Source organism: Pongo pygmaeus, chromosome 1, assembly GCF_028885625.2.
Source record: "Pongo pygmaeus isolate AG05252 chromosome 1, NHGRI_mPonPyg2-v2.0_pri, whole genome shotgun sequence".
Lineage (NCBI taxonomy): Eukaryota > Metazoa > Chordata > Mammalia > Primates > Hominidae > Pongo > Pongo pygmaeus.
Window position 1 is genome coordinate 191,249,193 of NC_072373.2, and position 16,752 is coordinate 191,265,944.

General features: G+C 39.6%; 1 protein-coding gene across 9 annotated transcripts in view; it reads right to left on the minus strand.

Annotated features, from left to right (window-relative positions):
• The window catches only part of LOC129040038 (microtubule-actin cross-linking factor 1), a 379,189-nt gene that overhangs the window by 36,705 nt on the left and 325,732 nt on the right, over positions 1-16,752 (minus strand). For all 9 annotated transcript variants that reach the window (XM_054493938.2, XM_063665707.1, XM_054493981.2 and 6 more), the window contains 16 exons: positions 15,794-16,012; positions 14,661-14,864; positions 12,426-12,657; positions 10,933-11,159; positions 9,346-9,468; positions 9,150-9,251; positions 8,425-8,526; positions 8,158-8,331; positions 7,911-8,066; positions 7,568-7,765; positions 6,907-7,035; positions 5,634-5,807; positions 2,885-3,040; positions 2,574-2,780; positions 2,320-2,439; positions 1,710-1,879 (listed from right to left, as the gene is read on the minus strand). In XM_054493938.2, coding sequence (XP_054349913.1) covers positions 1,710-1,879; positions 2,320-2,439; positions 2,574-2,780; positions 2,885-3,040; positions 5,634-5,807; positions 6,907-7,035; positions 7,568-7,765; positions 7,911-8,066; positions 8,158-8,331; positions 8,425-8,526; positions 9,150-9,251; positions 9,346-9,468; positions 10,933-11,159; positions 12,426-12,657; positions 14,661-14,864; positions 15,794-16,012 — 2,693 coding nt within the window. The remainder of the gene's footprint in view (positions 1-1,709; positions 1,880-2,319; positions 2,440-2,573; positions 2,781-2,884; positions 3,041-5,633; positions 5,808-6,906; positions 7,036-7,567; positions 7,766-7,910; positions 8,067-8,157; positions 8,332-8,424; positions 8,527-9,149; positions 9,252-9,345; positions 9,469-10,932; positions 11,160-12,425; positions 12,658-14,660; positions 14,865-15,793; positions 16,013-16,752) is intronic.

Here is a 16,752-nt window from a genome sequence, read left to right on the forward strand (position 1 = left end):
ATCACCTCATATACCACTCCAAGTAAAAGATGATAGTTTTGGTAATGATCTGGAATCAGTTCAACTCCTAGCTCTGTATCAGTTGTGTGACCCATAGGCTGTTTCTTCATCTCCTTGAACCTCAGTCACCTCATCAAAAAAAAAAAAATTGGAGTACAGGCCAAGTGTGTTGGCTCACACTTGCAATCCCAGCACTCTGGCAGGCCAAGGTGGGAGGATCACTTGAGGTCAGGAGTTACAGAACAGCCTGGACAATAGCAAGACCTTGTCTCTACTCAAATAAAATACAATGGCTGGGCGTGGTGGCTGACACCTGTAATCCCAGCACTTTGGGACGCCGAGGCGGGTGGATCATGAGGTCAGGAGTTCCAGACCAGCCTGGCCAATATGGTGAAATGCCATCTCTACTAAAAATATTTAAAAAAATTAGCTGGGCATGGTGGCGTGCACCTGTAGTCCCAGCTACTCGGGAGGCTGAGGAAGGAGAATTGCTTGAACTGGGGAGACGGAGGTTGCAGTGACCCGAGACAGTGCCACTGCACTCCAGCCTGGGCGACAGAGGGAGATTCCGTCTCAAAAACAAAAACAAAAAACATTAGCCAGGTATGGTGGCACATGCCTATAGTCTGAGCTACTTGAGAGGCTGAGGTGGGAGGATCACTTGAACCCAGGAGTTGGAGGCTGCAGTAAGTTCTGCACTCCAGCCTGGGCCAGAGAGAGCTAGACCCTGTCTCAACATGACCAAAAAAAAAAAAAAAAAAAAAAATGCCGGGCACGGTGGCTCACGCCTGTAATCCCAGCACTTTGGGAGGCTGAGACGGATGGATCATGAGGTCAGGAAATCGAGACCATCCTGGCTAACACAGTGAAATCCCATCTCTACTAAACATACAAAAAACTAGCTGGGCGTGGTGGCGGGTGCCTGTAGTCCCAGCTACTCGGGAGGCTGAGGCAGGAGAATAGCGTGAACCCAGGAGGCAGAGCTTGCAGTGAGCTGAGATCGCGCCACTGCACTCCAGCCTGGGTGACAGAGTGAGACTCCATCTCAAAAAAAAAAAAAAAAAAAAAAAAAAAAGTACAACTAGGGTAGCAATATTGTAATATTTAGCATGGCATAGTGGGTACAAATAGATAAAAGTACAACTTTTAGAACCAAACTGCCATGGTTTAAACCTCAGCTCTGCCAATATGGTAGCTGAGTAACCTTAGGGGAGTTAAGAACCTCTTTATGGTCATTTTCTCATCTGTAAAATAGCAATAAAAGTGGTACCCACCTCAGTGGTTATGAGGATTAAATTATTATCAGCCACTGTTTGGTACATATTCAGTAGTAATTGCCCAGCAAAGGTCAGGTATCATTATGGTTAAATGAGGTAATGCATGTAGAGGCTTTGGTGTGTCCAAGAGCAGTCAATAAGACAGCTGTTGGTATTACAAATTGATGATTTACAAATACTTTTGAGTTACTGAGCTATTATTGTTGGTTTGATTTTATAGGCCTCTCTCTAATACAGTAAGGTTCAAGTTTAAAATGAGAATTTTTACACATTTTATTTAAATTATAACAGTCTTTGAACTAACTGGTGGTGTTAAGATGGTACCAAACCTCTTACTGATGCATTAGCTTTATCACCATTTTATAGAATCTGGTAAGAACCTCTTGCTTTTGGGATCCCGGTTAGACCCCTGAAGGGGACATTCATGCTCACCGCTCCACAGACTTGCCACAAACAGTATCCCATTTGTCTCTGACTTCTCCTAGGAAATTGTCAAGTTTCTGAGTATCTTCGGGAAGCAAAGTCTTTTCTTTCAGTGCTCTGCCAGTTCTAATTGTGGTATCATACACAGGCTGCTTGCCACCAAGAGTCTTCTGAAACTCCTATGTTTCCAGAAAGAAAAGAAAAAAGTGTTAAAAGTCAGATGACATCTTGATTTGGAACAAAAGAATTTGAGTTTTCAGGCTAGAAACCAAATAAAGTATGAATATCACCACTTTTTTTGAACTAAAATTAACCATAGCTTATCCTTAAGAAATTTATAATTTTTGTTTATATCATATACAGAAGTGCCTGACAATTTGTGAAAGCCTACAGTTTTAACTACTTACTCCCATAACTACTTTGCTTAAACTGTTATCTAAATGAGCAAATATCATGATTAGACCATCTAGATATAAAATGGAACCTTGGCTTCATCATTTTGACTTTTAAACATTAACCAATTGGTTTTCTTTTTACTAGCTCTGATTTTTATTTTTGTCAAGATACAAGCTTTAGCGAATACTACGGCTTGGGATCTAAGAGCAATTTACTGGTTTACCTTATGCTTAGAAAGCTGAAGTTTAATTTTGTCTGGGTCATTGGATATCTCTAATTCTGAGTCCAGGTGACTCTCTGCATCTTCTAGCCAGTCAATCAGTTTTTTCCAAGCTTCATGGAACTAAAATTACGTAAGAAATAAGTTAACAGGAAGGAATATACACACTATACAGCACGTTTGAGAATCATCCCAGAGACTCAATACATGCAGCCCAAGATTCTTCAGTGAATTAATATCTTTCTTCCCCAACTTACTTGTTTTGCCCGCTTCCTGGCATCATCTAGTGATCGCCCTCTTTCAATAGATCGCTGGACAACCTTCTCCCATCGAGACTGCACGCTCACCAACAAATTCTTGATCAGAACAACATCCTGCTTTTGGCTAAGGAACTTTAATTGATTCCCAGTTTGATCCAGCTCAATGATCTGGTCTCGATGAGCATTTACTTCATTAGCAAAAACCTGAGGGAACAATAGTGCTCTTTTTAAGCTTAAGATAAGATAAAGGGGCATTTCTTTCAATTAGTGCTTTCAAAAAGAATGCAGCATCATAATATCATAGTTACCTTGTGCTCTTCTATCTGGGAAAGGACAGTATTTAGAATCAGGCTTGGTGGAGAAGCGATGTTTAAACTCTGCTCTGCTAGAGTGAGCCAGTTGATAAATTCTTGTAGGGAATTCTGGAATTCTGTCGCCAAGTTGAGGGCCTCTTCCAGCTTTGACTGAATTTCAAGTAAAACACACACAAACACAAAGAAAAAGTGCCAATTTCAGGAATTATAGCTTCAGCGACAAAGGCATGAATTGTACACCAAATGAAATGACCTCTAAAAAGGAAGCCTCATTTAATCAACCTCCAAACATGCTTTATTTGTAAAGAAGGGGACATTTTAATGTTAGTGTCTGAAACAAGTGGGCAAGAACTGTGTACATGGAAAAGGAAATACAGCACAATAAGCAGCTAAGTTCCTTTCTCTGCTACTCTCCACTTCCTTGAACGGGAATAAGACTATTCAATAACCGTAAGTGAACAGACCCTTTAGTGGTGACAGCTGCAGGATCTACAACCTGCTTTGGATAATGTTTCAGTTTCCTTTAATGTACTTTTTGTGGTATAAAAACAGCTAAATGAAAAGCAATTTACTATAAAGATGATGTTCAATGTAGTACTCTTTGTTTAAATACATGTTTTCAGAAAATATGACATATGAAAATATGAGTCTGAAAATTATGCTTATGCTATAAGAAGAAGAGGTAACGAAAGAAGCCAAGACATTCTAGGCAAAAATCTGACAACATTAGATGTAGATTTTCAGACACTTTCATTTACCTAAGAATGGCAACAACAAGAGCTCATTCAGGGAAAAGGCTACTCCTCACAAGTACACTTCAATCCCACAGAGTTCATAAGCTCCATCCTCAGAGACCTACACTAACCTTTTGGTAATGAATTCTGCCTCTGGCCCACCTACTAGGCAGACAAAGTAAAAACGACAGGCTGACAAAAATGAGTATTTCCAAAATATTCACAGAAAAAACTCCAAGATGTATACTAAAAACGTTAACTGTTGTTAATTCTACCTGACTGGGTTGTAATTTCTATTTTCCTCTTTGCGCTTTCAGGTTATTTTTATAACCACCCCCCACCAAAAAAAAAACAAACATTACAATAAATGTTATAAAAATGTACAAACCCAATCTAAACAAATCAGGTGGAAAAATGAAATCCACTTCAAATATATATAGAAATGTTTAGAAATTAATGTATTACAAGTTCCTAGATGATAGGAATTCTTTCCACATCATTCTATCCACATATTCTTTATATTTCTTATATCTACTTTATAGATATAAAAGATATACTTTTGTATCTAATTTATATCTTTATATCTACATATTCTTTATATTTTCTTAATACAGCACCACACACATTTAATAAATGATTTTACTGATTCTGAAGGTAATGTTCCTGCAAAATAATAAACTACCCTTGACACTCAGCTTTTGCCTGACCATTTCTGATAATGGACAACTATGTCTTAAAGTATTTTGCTCAACTATTAAGAAAACTCTCTGAAAATTTCTTGGTTATAAGCTGGAATCTGTCTCAGTTTATTTAATCTTAGCTTTGCCTTCTGCAGATCTATGGATGACAGCCTGTCCAAGGATTGTTTTCTTTTTTTTTTTTTTTGGAGACAGGTTATTGATGTCACCCAGGCTAGAATGCAGGGGCACCATCACTGCTCACTGCAGCCTCAACCCCCCAGGCTCAAGTGAGCCTCCTACTTCAGCCTCCCAAGTAGCTAGGACTACAGGCGTGTGCCACTACATCTGGCTAATTTTTAGGTATTTTTGTAGAGATGGGATCTTGCTATATTGCCCAGGCTGGTCTCAAACTCCTGGCGTTATGCAATCCTCCTGCATCAGCCTCCCAAGTGCTGGAATTACAGGTGTGAGCCACCAGGTCTGGCTCTGTCCAAGAATTAGCATACACTTAGGTCCTTTAACCATTCTTAATATAATCAATTACCCAACCCCATGCTAGAAGGTTTTTAGGAAACTAATGCTTCTCTCAAGATGTTCATGTGTTTTATGCCCTTCTGTTCATTAATTTCCCAAAGATAGGGTCGTCTTTAGTGTTTCCACCATAAATCAGGCACAGGACTTGGCACACACTTGCTCAATAACTATTCATTGAGTGAATGTGGTTAACAGGTTTGTGTGTATATATATATTTCATACTCGATCTGACCAGCAAAAAATACAGTGAAACTCTGTACTCATAAAAAATAATCTTTTTGGGCAAACACCTTGATCCCTAATCATCTTTCATTATTTTGTAGAGAAGAGAATTTGATTTTTGAGGATGAGTGGGAAGAGGTCATATAATTTACTTCTCTCCTGATTTCTAGTAAATTTCCTTGCATACTACATTTACATTAGGAACCAAATTCCTTGTGAAGAATTATTAGTCAGTCCCTACATGCCCTGTCCCCAATCTCTCAACCCCAAGACACCAACTCCAGCAAAACCTTGTTTTTAAGTAGAACACAAATTGGTGATTAATATAGGACATAAAGCCCATCACGAAGCGATAATGGCAATAATGTCTTAACAGGTAAGGAATGAATAATTATAAAAGCAAACAACAACAGAAACTTATGCCACCAATGAAACTCAACACGGATGAAATCAGTTCTGCAACTTCTGTTACAATACCCTGGTCTTCAAAAAATCTTCATATAAATAAGATGGCAATTATTATACATGCAATCACTCAGCAAATTACTCAAACATGGGGATCATACACTGTACCTTTCTTTCTTCCATCTTACTGCTGACCACATGCCACTTCTGCTCCAAAAGTGCTACACTCTGTTCTGTCTTGGAGCCAGACCCAGAGTCGTCACGGCTTAGAAGCATGAGTCTGCCCTTGTCAAGTAGTTGATTATAAGTCTCTTCCTTGGCTTTCAGCTGGGAATAGAGTTCCTACAAGAAAAGGCAGGAAAGATATCAATTATATGAATTATCTGGAAGACACCTACATATAGATTCTGTAGCAGAGTCTGGGAAAGTCCAGGAAGGGCTCAACTTGATTAAAAGCCATTCTTTTGGATTCAGATCAAGTGCTGAGCCATTAGGGAATGAAACCCACCATACTTAATAATAAAATTAATCGTAATAACTAAATACTAATTACTTAGAATTCATTTCTATTAAAATGTAAATATTAACATATTTTACTAAATAACAAGTGACAAATTAAAATATTAAAATAATTTTATCACCCACAGGAGAAAAACTTTTTTTTTTTTTTTTTTTTGAGATGGAGTCTCACTCTGTCACCCAGGCTGGAGTGCAGTGGCAGTGATCTCGGCTCACTGCAAGCTCCGCCTCCCAGGTTCACACCATTCTCCTGCCTCAGCCTCCTGAGTAGCTGGGACTACAGGCGCCCGCCACCACGCCCGGCTAATTTTTTGTATTTTTAGTAGAGACGGGGTTTCACCGTGTTAGCCAGGATGGTCTTGATCTCCTGATCTCATGATCCACCCACCTCGGCCTCCCAAAGTGCTGGGATTACAGGCATGAGCTACTGCGCCCGGCCAAGAAAAACATTTTTTAAGGATTAGAGATCCCTCAAAAGACTCCAATAATCTATTTCCCCTTTTCATGAAAAGTTTGCCTAGAAATTATGTTGCTTTTTGTTCTAGCATGCATTCTTGAAATACTGTCGGTAACCATTTGATTTCCCTAAACCCCCATTAAGTAGTTTCCTTCTTAAGTGAAAACACATCTGTGTTGTATTGTACATTTGTCTTCTTGATGCTGTCGTCTTCAAGTCAATATATGTGTGACAATAAAGCTGATTAACTCAAAATTTCCAGCTGACCTTCCCTGTCACTACTGCTGCCTACTATAAGGTATTAGAAGCCTGTAACAGGCAGCAATCCCCAAAGGTTATACTATATTTCTGATAAAAATGCACTACTTTGTAGATTTCCAGATACATATTAATTATGACTGTGAACTTGGAAAGGAGCTATTGAATATGGGATGCTTATGCTCAATTTCAAAAAATTGCTGTTACCATATGTGTATCAAGCTGTTCCCTAGCAGTTTCAGGAAGTCCTCCTGTGGGCTTAGATGCAGAAAGCTGGTTCTCCATTCTAGTAAGTTCCAAGAGGAAATCTTCAATTTCACTGTGGAAGCCCTGGGCCTTTTGAGAAAAAGATATATCAACCATGTCAGTAGTCAATTCTCAGCTTTAAAAGTTAACTTTCCAAATGATATGAGGAGTTTATCTTGAGGAAGGAATTTTCGGCTGCTCTCTGGCAAAGCTATTCTGTTGCTAGATTAGCATGGGGTCAATATTATTGCTAGAATCTAGCAGAATCCTTCAGACCTCACTATAACATATTATAAATGCCTGATATGATCAGATGAATTGACTATATGATTAAGGTACTGTTGAATAGGGAGAGACCTGACTTGATCCAAGAAAAAAAGGGAATCTGTTATAGTGAAGATCTACTAACTTTGAATGTGAATAGAGACTGAGCTAAAAATGAATTCAGGAAAGAACTACCCAATCAAAAGCTGTTCTTTCCAGATAAGTTACAGCACAGTATTAACCTTCCCCTCAAGACATAAGGGATTCTTTGCTTTTCAAATTGATCTCTTCTCTCTGACTTAGATAGGCTTTCTGTTATCTGTATAGCTCTTCCTACCTTACTTGATGTCACATGTACCTGCTGCAGAGTTGACTGAAGCTGCTGCTCCCTCTCCTCTGTTTTCTGTAACACTGACTCCCAGCATTGGTTCATGGTTTCCAAACGGCTCCTTAAGCTGCTGGCATCATCTCCAGCACTGGATTCAAGAAGCTCATTGCCAGCTTTGTTGACTGTTTCCACTGTGGCTTGATGAGCCAAAACATCATTTTTTAGGACCTAAAAAATGTTGAACAACATAATTTATCTCTATGGATATCATCTAACTTGGTTCCCTAAGATATACACAACATTCAAAGGCTTCTGGTGGCAACATCTGGCCTCAAATCAATAAGGTTAGAGATGAAAAAATGAAAATACTTACATGGTGCTTTGCGAGCTCAACTTCAATGACTTTTGGGTCTCCACTTATTGGTCTCTGAGCATCTAACAACTCTTCAGTATGAGTCAGCCAACTCATTAGTTCCTCTAAGGCATGCTGGAACTGACCAAGGGCCAAAAGAGCCCCTTCTAGTTTGTGCTACTCAGGAAAAGACAGAAAGGAAACATTCAATAGGAAATTAGAACAGAGCAGAGAGTAGTTCACTGATGTCATCTACCACCTGCCTTACCTGTCGGTGGGCAATTTTCTCACCCAGGTTCTCCCACAGGTGTTTGAGTTCTGTCAGTGGTTCTCGTATAATGTCTCTGTCCGTCTCATCAGTAGCTTTCTTTAACATCAGTTCACCCTGGTGATTAAGCTTCTCCATCTCAATTTGCTGTTGGTAAACTTCTACTTTGAACTCCTATCAAAGACACACTCAATGTTAACATCAAATCAAGCCTTTAAAAACTAAAATAAAACAATTCTTCTTCAAAAGCCATACCCAGATACAAACCTTCATTTCATTTAACTGATCTTTAACAGTATTGAGGTCAGTGCCAACAGGGGGCATGGTGCAGAGTTTAATCACAGTGTTATCTAGCCAGTCAAACATAGCCTAGAACAAAAGACAAGTAAACAGTCAAAAACAACCAGAAGAATTTGGGAGAGAATTAGCATTATCTCTGCTAACATAAGAAGACATAAATCAATCAAAGCACCTTGTGCTGTTTGTGATTTTAGGTAAGGGGCACAGATAAAGAATAATGATCTTTATTAATAATATGGTGATTTAATAATGGAGCCAACATTATCAAGATAATGTTCAAAATAAACTACAATTTGGAAATACTAAATTCGAATAAAAGTGAGGATTTCTCAATCCCAGCTAGCAAGCTCATGATGTTCTGAAGCAACTGTGCCAAACTGTGCTTGAAGATAACCTGGGTTTGGAACCTCTGGCAAGCAATGACTTTCACAGTAAGGCCAGCTTCACAACGTAGCTGAATGAATCTATGATGAGCAGGCAATGATAAAAATGGCAGGGAGAGTAAGAATTCAGACAGATGTCACTACTTTTTTCACTACAAGTGGGTAACTTTGGCTAGATTTGTGGAAACACCACTATCTTAGGTCTGCAGTCCTGTGAAGGTGATCCACTTTTGTGCTTAATTCCAAAAATGACAAAAATGGCAAAAACAGAACCTGTATTTCCTTGGTGGTCACCTCCTGGCCTCTCACCTGAAGAGTGTCCTGATACTGCACAGCAGCTTGCATAGCATCCTCAAGTTTTTCTAGCCTCTCTTTCCATGTTTTGTTTAAGTTCTCCCAAGCATTATTCATCTAGGGGAAAAACATTCAATCAGATTTTTCAATCAATACCACTCTTCAGTCTGGGCCCACTAATGTTCTGAGTGCCTCATCCATTTCTCCACACCTCATCAATGCTCTTCCTCACTTCAGGCTTCTCAGTTTCTCCACAGGCAAAAATCAAATCTGCTCCAAGGATCCGAATAAACTCCAGCTCTTCATGCAGACCATCTGTCTCTTCCTTAATAGTCTACATGTAAACGAATAGAATATAAGCCAAAACAGAAAACAGAACAGAACTTACCAAACTTTGCAAATGTGATTTATACCCCATCAATAGCAGATGCGCAACATAACTGTCAATTTCACTTATCTGGACACTAAAGCCTCAGACTCTACGTGGTTATTTTTCATATACACAAAATATATATTACATATAGGTATATGTATATATAAAATAGTATAGAAAAGGTATGGTGAGGTTCAATAATTTACCAAAGGTTCACCCCTTCCTGCCTCCAAAGAATTATAATCAACAGCTAGAAGTCTATTACAGAGAAACATATCAAGGGTAAAATAACACAGTACAAGTCACAAATTTAAGTGCTGATAATAGAGTATAACAGAAGTGCTGGGGTCTATGATCTTGAAAAAACTCTGTGCCAGATCCTAAAAATTGGCTCATGTATTGGTATTGACCCAAGGTGGGGAGGGAAAGAATTTCTCTATGAAAAAATAGCTGAAATAAAAGTAAGAAATTAGAGAAATAATATCAAGATAGGCTTGGCTTATGCTAAATGGACAATATGTGAGGTAAGAAATGTTGTTGGTAAAAAATAGACTCCAGGGCCAGGTGCAGTGTCTCACGCCTGTAATCCCAGGACTTTGGGAGGCCAAGGCTGGAGGACTGCTTGAGCCCAGGAGTTCAGGACAAGCCTGGGCAACATGGTGAAACCCCATCTCTATAAAACATAAAAAATTAGCCAGGCATGGTGGCATATGACCCAGCTACTAGGGAGGCTGAGGTGGTTGGATTGCTTGAGCCTGGGAGGTGGAGGTTGCAGTGAACCAAGATCGTGCCACTGCAATCCAGCCTGGGTGACCCAGTGAGACCCTGTCTCAAAAAAAAAAAAGAAAAAGAAAAATAGCGCCAAAAACTAGAAAATAGTATGTCAAAGTAACAACTGTTATCTCTAGATAATGAGTCCAAAATTGATTTTTATTTTCTACCATCTATTTTTCTACATTTAAGAAATGTAATATAATGAGCAGGTTTTTTTCAATTTGAGAATGTCTCACTTAAAAAGAAACTTTAGGCCTGGAGTGGTGGCTCACACTTGTAATCCCAGCACTTTGGGAGGCCAAGGTGGGTGGATCACCTGAGGTCAGGAGTTCAGAACCACCCTGGTCAACATGGGGAAACCCTGTCTCTACTAAAAACACAAAAATTAGCCAGGCATGGTGGCACATGCCTGTAATCCCAGCTATTCAGGAGGCTGAGGCAGGAGAACCACTTGAACCTGGAAGGCGGAGGTTGCAGTGAGTCGAGATCATGCCATTGCACTCCAGCTTTGGGCACAAAAGCGAAAAACAAAAACAAAAACCTTTAAGGTACTCAACCTGGCTAAGCAGTTAACATACCTCACTTTGATTTGATAAAGTGCTTTTTCTAGAGGACAGACATCTAAGAAAAAGGGTTTTGTTTCCTTCTTACCTCAGCAGCTTCAACCTGTTGTTTGATGATGGAAGGATCAATGCCTGGGCTTTCCAAGTCATGGACAATATCCTGGGTGTCTTTGATGGTGGTCAGGAGAGCTGCCATGTCATACCAGAACTTCTCTGCTAATTCAAGGACATCAAGAAATTTGATTTCTCGCTCTTCAGCCCGAGCTTTGATGTCCTCCCAGAAGAATACCATTTGATCCAATTTATCCTGGATTTCTGAGGAGGTTAAAAAAAGAGATATGAATAGGACTTCCCTAAGAGCCTGAAATCGGTCTATTCAGAAATTCCATGTAACTCTGACCTTTTCAATGAAACTATTTTTTAAAAAAATGCTAAGCATTTATAACTAAAGGATAATTTTCTATTTTAGTTTTACTATTATTTCTTTTTCTTTTTTCTTTTTTGGAGACAGTCTCGCTCTTGTTGCCCAGGCTGGAGTGCAGTGGCGCAATCTTGGCTCACTGCAACCTCTGCCTCCCAAGTTCCAGAGATTCTCCTGCCTCAGCCTCCCAAGTAGCTAGGATACAGGCATGTGCCACCATGCCCAGCTAGTTTTTGTATTTTTGGTAGAGTCGGGGTTTCACCATGTTGGCCAGGCTGGTCTCGAACTCCTGACCTCAGGTGATCCACCCGCCTCGGCCTCCCAAAGTGCTTGGATTATCAGCATGAGCCACTGCACCCGGCCTATTATTTCTTTCTTTTTTTTTTTTAGAGAGAGGGAATTTCACTCTGTCACCCAGGCTGGAGTGCAGTGGTGTGATCTTGGCTCACTGCAACCTCTGCCTCCCGGGTTCAAGCAATTCTCCTGCCTCAGCCTCCTGAGTAGCTGGGATTACAGGCACATGCCACCACACCCAGCTAATTTTTGTATTTTTACAAAATTTCACTATGTTGGCCAGGCTGGTCTCGAATTCCTGGCCTCAAGTGATCTGCCCACCTCAGCCTCCCAAAGTGCTGGGATTATAGGCATGAGCCACCGCGGCCGGCCCTGGCCTATTATTTCTATACTAGCGTTTTCCTCTTACATTGGTCTCCCACATACAGGGATCACAGAAGTAATCCAGAAATGAGCTATCATCTACTATAAAGGTAGTGCTAATATACAAAACCCCTAACTTACAAAAGGGCTAAGATGAGAACTCTTGTTTCCAGTGTTCTGTGTTAAACTTGTATGTTTCCCATGGAAAGTGTTACAAAAGGTAGCTATGTTCTACTCACTATTGATACTGTAGTTTACTCACGTAAGGGGTTAAAGGAGCTTTTGTTTCCTGGCCTGGGAATCCAACTACCAATTGTAACCTTGTTTCAATGGGGAAATGTGTTCTGAATTCCAAATGATTTTCCAGTGACTTTCTGGAATACTCATTACTGGGGACTGCCTTTACATTCAAAGAAATAAATAAATCTGGTGGGATGCTGAAGATAACCACAGCCTAGAATTTATTCTGTTGATTTTTAAAAATAATGACAGTCATCAAGCACCTTTTGCAGCTAGATCCTTGTCTGCTCCCTGAGATCGTCCAATGAGCTCCTCTCCACGGCGCTTCAAGGCCTCAAAGGATGGCTGCAGTTTTTCTAGCTCCACGGTGGCACTCTTATTGTCACTGATGCACTCTCTGATCTTGTCTACTTCAGCAGGGATCAGTGGTGGCATACGCAGGCGAGAGGAAAGATTCTCCAGTGTCTCCAACATAGGCTCAATTTTATCATGAAACTAAACAAATGTTGGAACATTACCATCACAGCATACCTCATCACTCTTCTTGGAGAAGTGTTAGGGAATAAGGACAAGATATTATCCTACTACTGTTTAGGAAAACCTGTGCTCAGTCTAGCCCAATGGCTGTTAAGTATTGAGTTTGGTTAAGAAACTGTTTTGGGCCAGGGGCGGTGGCTCACACCTGTAATCCCAGCACTTTGGGAGGCTGAGGTGTTTGGATCACCTGAGGTCAGGAGTTCAAGACCAGCCTGGCCAACATGGTGAAACGCCGTCCCTACTAAAAATACAAAAAAAATTAGCCGGGTGTGGTGGCGCATGCCCATAGTCCCAGCTACTAGGGAGGCTGAGGCACGACAATCACTTGAACCCGAGAGGCCGAGGTTGCAGTGAGCTGAGATAGCACCACTGCACTCCAGCCTGGGTGACAGAGTAAGACTGTCTAAAAAAAAAAAAAAGAAAAAGAAAAAAAGACAACAAAACTGTTTTGGGCATATACAGAGCTGGCATTAGAAAAAAAAAAGCCAATATTTATTTTAAGAATCTAAATATATGAATATACTAGAAACCAATTCAAATCTTTAGTGCTGCCACAATATTTCTCCTATTCCAACTAATGTAACAAAAAAGGGACAAGACTATGAAACTGCTGAGAGTCAGTATGTCAACATCTGAGATGACAGTTGCATGCAACAGACTAGACCAACAAGTTAGATGCCCTCCACCAGCTGTGTAAATGGATAGGAAACAATATGCTACACGACTTGTAGTTTAAAAGTGTCATGGCATGCAATTTAACGACCCACCTTATGGAACAATAAGAGAGAAAAAATGTTGGAATAATGAAAGGTAATTAAGGAAGACCAAATCTAACCTTATTCTTGAAGAATTACTACCTTCCCACTTTTCTGGTACTTTGAGTAACATGACTACAACTGAAAAGTTCTCATTAAAATTTGATGCAGAGAGGGGAGAAAAGAGCAAAACAGATAAGCATGCCTCCTAAGAAAAATCTATCTCAAACCAACTCTGGTTTTAGTTAAAGAAAGGCTTATCAATTTCAAGTGTCCTATAGAAAAAACATGGTGGGATTCCTTAACAAAATCACTTCCCATCACTCTCTCACTTCTAGGTTCTACCCCAAATGAAACTGGCATAATAAACTGCACTAATTAAATTTATTCCACTAAAGTTAAGGGAAATTCCCTTGTAGGTAATGACCTCAATTTTCAGCATTATAAGAACACCCTAGTCCCAATGGGGATGGGTACCTTACCTCTGTAATCTGTAATGGTGGGCGCGGTCAACACAACAATGAAATGTGACGATGTGGGGAAGACAGGAGCAGGCAGCAACAACACAAAGTAACACATTCCACAATGTGAGTGAGAGATGGGACGGAAGGTGGGGGGAGAAACTTGAGTAAGTACAAATATTAACCAAGAATATTGACTAAACATAGGAATAAAATACCCAGACATGACAACAGTACCACTAAGAGCAATATATTAGTTGAAAGTATGTAGTTACATGCTTTAAATCCCTCTGCTGGTTTATGCTTCTCTTTGGCTCTTACTACTCCCTACTCAAGCATCATAAACTGAGTTAGCTGGTTGCTTAAGAAAACGAATGTGCTGTTGCTCTAAAGCAAAAAAGTAACAGGTTCAATAAGTACTTTTTTGAGGCAGTCACTGCTTTTGAATCTGCAAGGTAAATTTATCCAAAATCATCTGCTAAAGGATCACAACATAAAGTTTTCAGAGAAACCATCAACAGACAATATATACCAGCCAAGACTCATTTCACTCTCCTTAGAATGTCAGTATGCCAATGTTCCTTGGAATAAAAATGGAGATAGGCTAAGCTTTCTGTTCTATCTACTGATCACGTATTAACATGCTGGTCTGGACATTCCTGAGCACAGAGACATACCTGATACAGAGACGTCTTGTTTAGAACAGCAGACAATTCAAGGTTATGAGTGTCAGACACACACATACCTGTGTGGACTGGGACACGGCCTCATCCAGAGCCAGGGCTCGCTGGCGCACCTCCTCCTTTATTTGGGCATACATGTTTTCTGCTTTCTGGTATTTTTCTTCCACCATTTCCCCTTCCTCAGGGTTTAATTCCTTTAGTTGTGGGCCTATCTTTAGCAGTTTGTCAATATGAGGTTTGTGTTCAGCAATAGATTCCCTTAATTGCTAGTTAAAAAAGGAATTAAACTATAATGAGTACTTTTATACCAGTTTACTTATTTAGATATTTTGATCAGCGCTAATATCAACTTTAAGAGGAACAAACAAAATTGTTAAAAACCAGCAAGGCCCAGTATCTCACCATTTGTGCGGGTACAGAAAAACACCTAAGTCTTAGGTTCTGACACTAACCAATTCTCTTAATTTTTGAAAGTCAGTTCTGATGTCTCATCACCCTAGCAGCCTTCCTGGAAACATCCTCTCTTCTCTTCCCCTACCACCTGTGTCATACAAGTCTACTCCACACTCTTCTGTAATCATAAGTACTTCTATGTACTCTATTTTACTCTACATGGTTTAATAATTGTCTGCCTCCCCAGACTGAGATACCAAGCTGGATAAGCTATGTATAGCAACATTTTTGGCAATCCAACCACTCCTTGACTTTACTGCTGGCTACATCCAGTTTATATCCTTCCACTTATAGGAATAGCAATAAGCACAAGACATAAACCAGAAATAAACATTTTAAAGTGTCATTAACTATACAGAGCAAATGTTTTCTGACATTACCTCATGGCTTTCACTCCAGTTGGTGCCTAACTAAGTAGAAAGTACCATCCAACCACACCTTGAGTGTAACAACACCCTATTATCCCCGCAAATATTTTAAATTCCATTGATTTTTAGTCAGTTCTTTCTTTAGCTCTGTCATTCTAAGGTTCTCGACATCTCTATAATCTTAGTGTTTACTCAATTGATATTAAACAACAAAGGAAATGATTCAGATTATATATTATGAAAGGAATTCTAACTGATTGAGAATTAACTTCGTAACACAGAACTTGCACCTATAGACACTAACAAATGTTGTGTTTAAATAAATTATAGAGACCATTTTAGAACAATAAAATGAAACTTGGCATGCTCCTTACCCTCATTTCCTCTTGTTGCTGCCTGAGCTGCTCATGATCAATGGCTGGAGGGGGTAACTGTGCTATTAGTGCCCGAGTTTCCTCAATCCAGGGGCTGAGCTCTTCATAAGTTTCCCAAAACTGGTTTACTAAGACCTGGGCCCGCTCTAGGCGGGCATAACGCTCTGAATTGAGTAGGCTAATGGCTTCATATTGCTGTATTAGAGACTCTGTCTTTTCCTATGTGAGTAAAAAAAAAAAAAAAGGATAAGTATTACTATTATAAACTCTTAAGAAAAAAAGTAGGTATATATTCATTAAAAAGTCTAAAAGAATACACAACTAAATTATTTTAAAATATCAATAAAGATTACAAGTGATTTTTATTTTCTTCTTCATACTTATCTGAAATTTTCTAATTTTCCTATCATACATATATTTTATTTCTATAATTTTTAAAAGATAAAAGTTTAAAAGGCAGTAAAATAGTATAAGAAAAACACAAAAAAATTAACCTTTCAGTAATGATACACAACCTTAGATATAGCATTATTATTATTATATATGTTTTTGAGACAGAGTCTCACTCTGTCACCTAGGCTGGAGTGCACTGGCGCGATCTCGGTTCACTGTAACCTCCACCTCCTGGGTTCAGGGATTCTCCTGCCTCAGCTTCCCAAGTAGCTGGGATTACAGGTTTCTGCTGCCACATCCAGCTAATTTTTGTATTTTTAGTAGAGACAGGGTTTCTCCATGTTGGCCAGGCTGGTCTCGAACTCCTGACCTCAGGTAATCCGCCCACCTTGGCCTCTCAATGTGCTGGGATTACAGGCGTGAGCCACCGTGCCTGGCCAATATACTGTTATTATAATGGATCAGTTTAAAACTGAGTATCTAAGGGGCTATGATGGAATCTTTGCCTATCAAATTTTGCCTGTCATTTTTCTTCTGATTAAAAAAAAGTCTCCAGAAACCTGCCA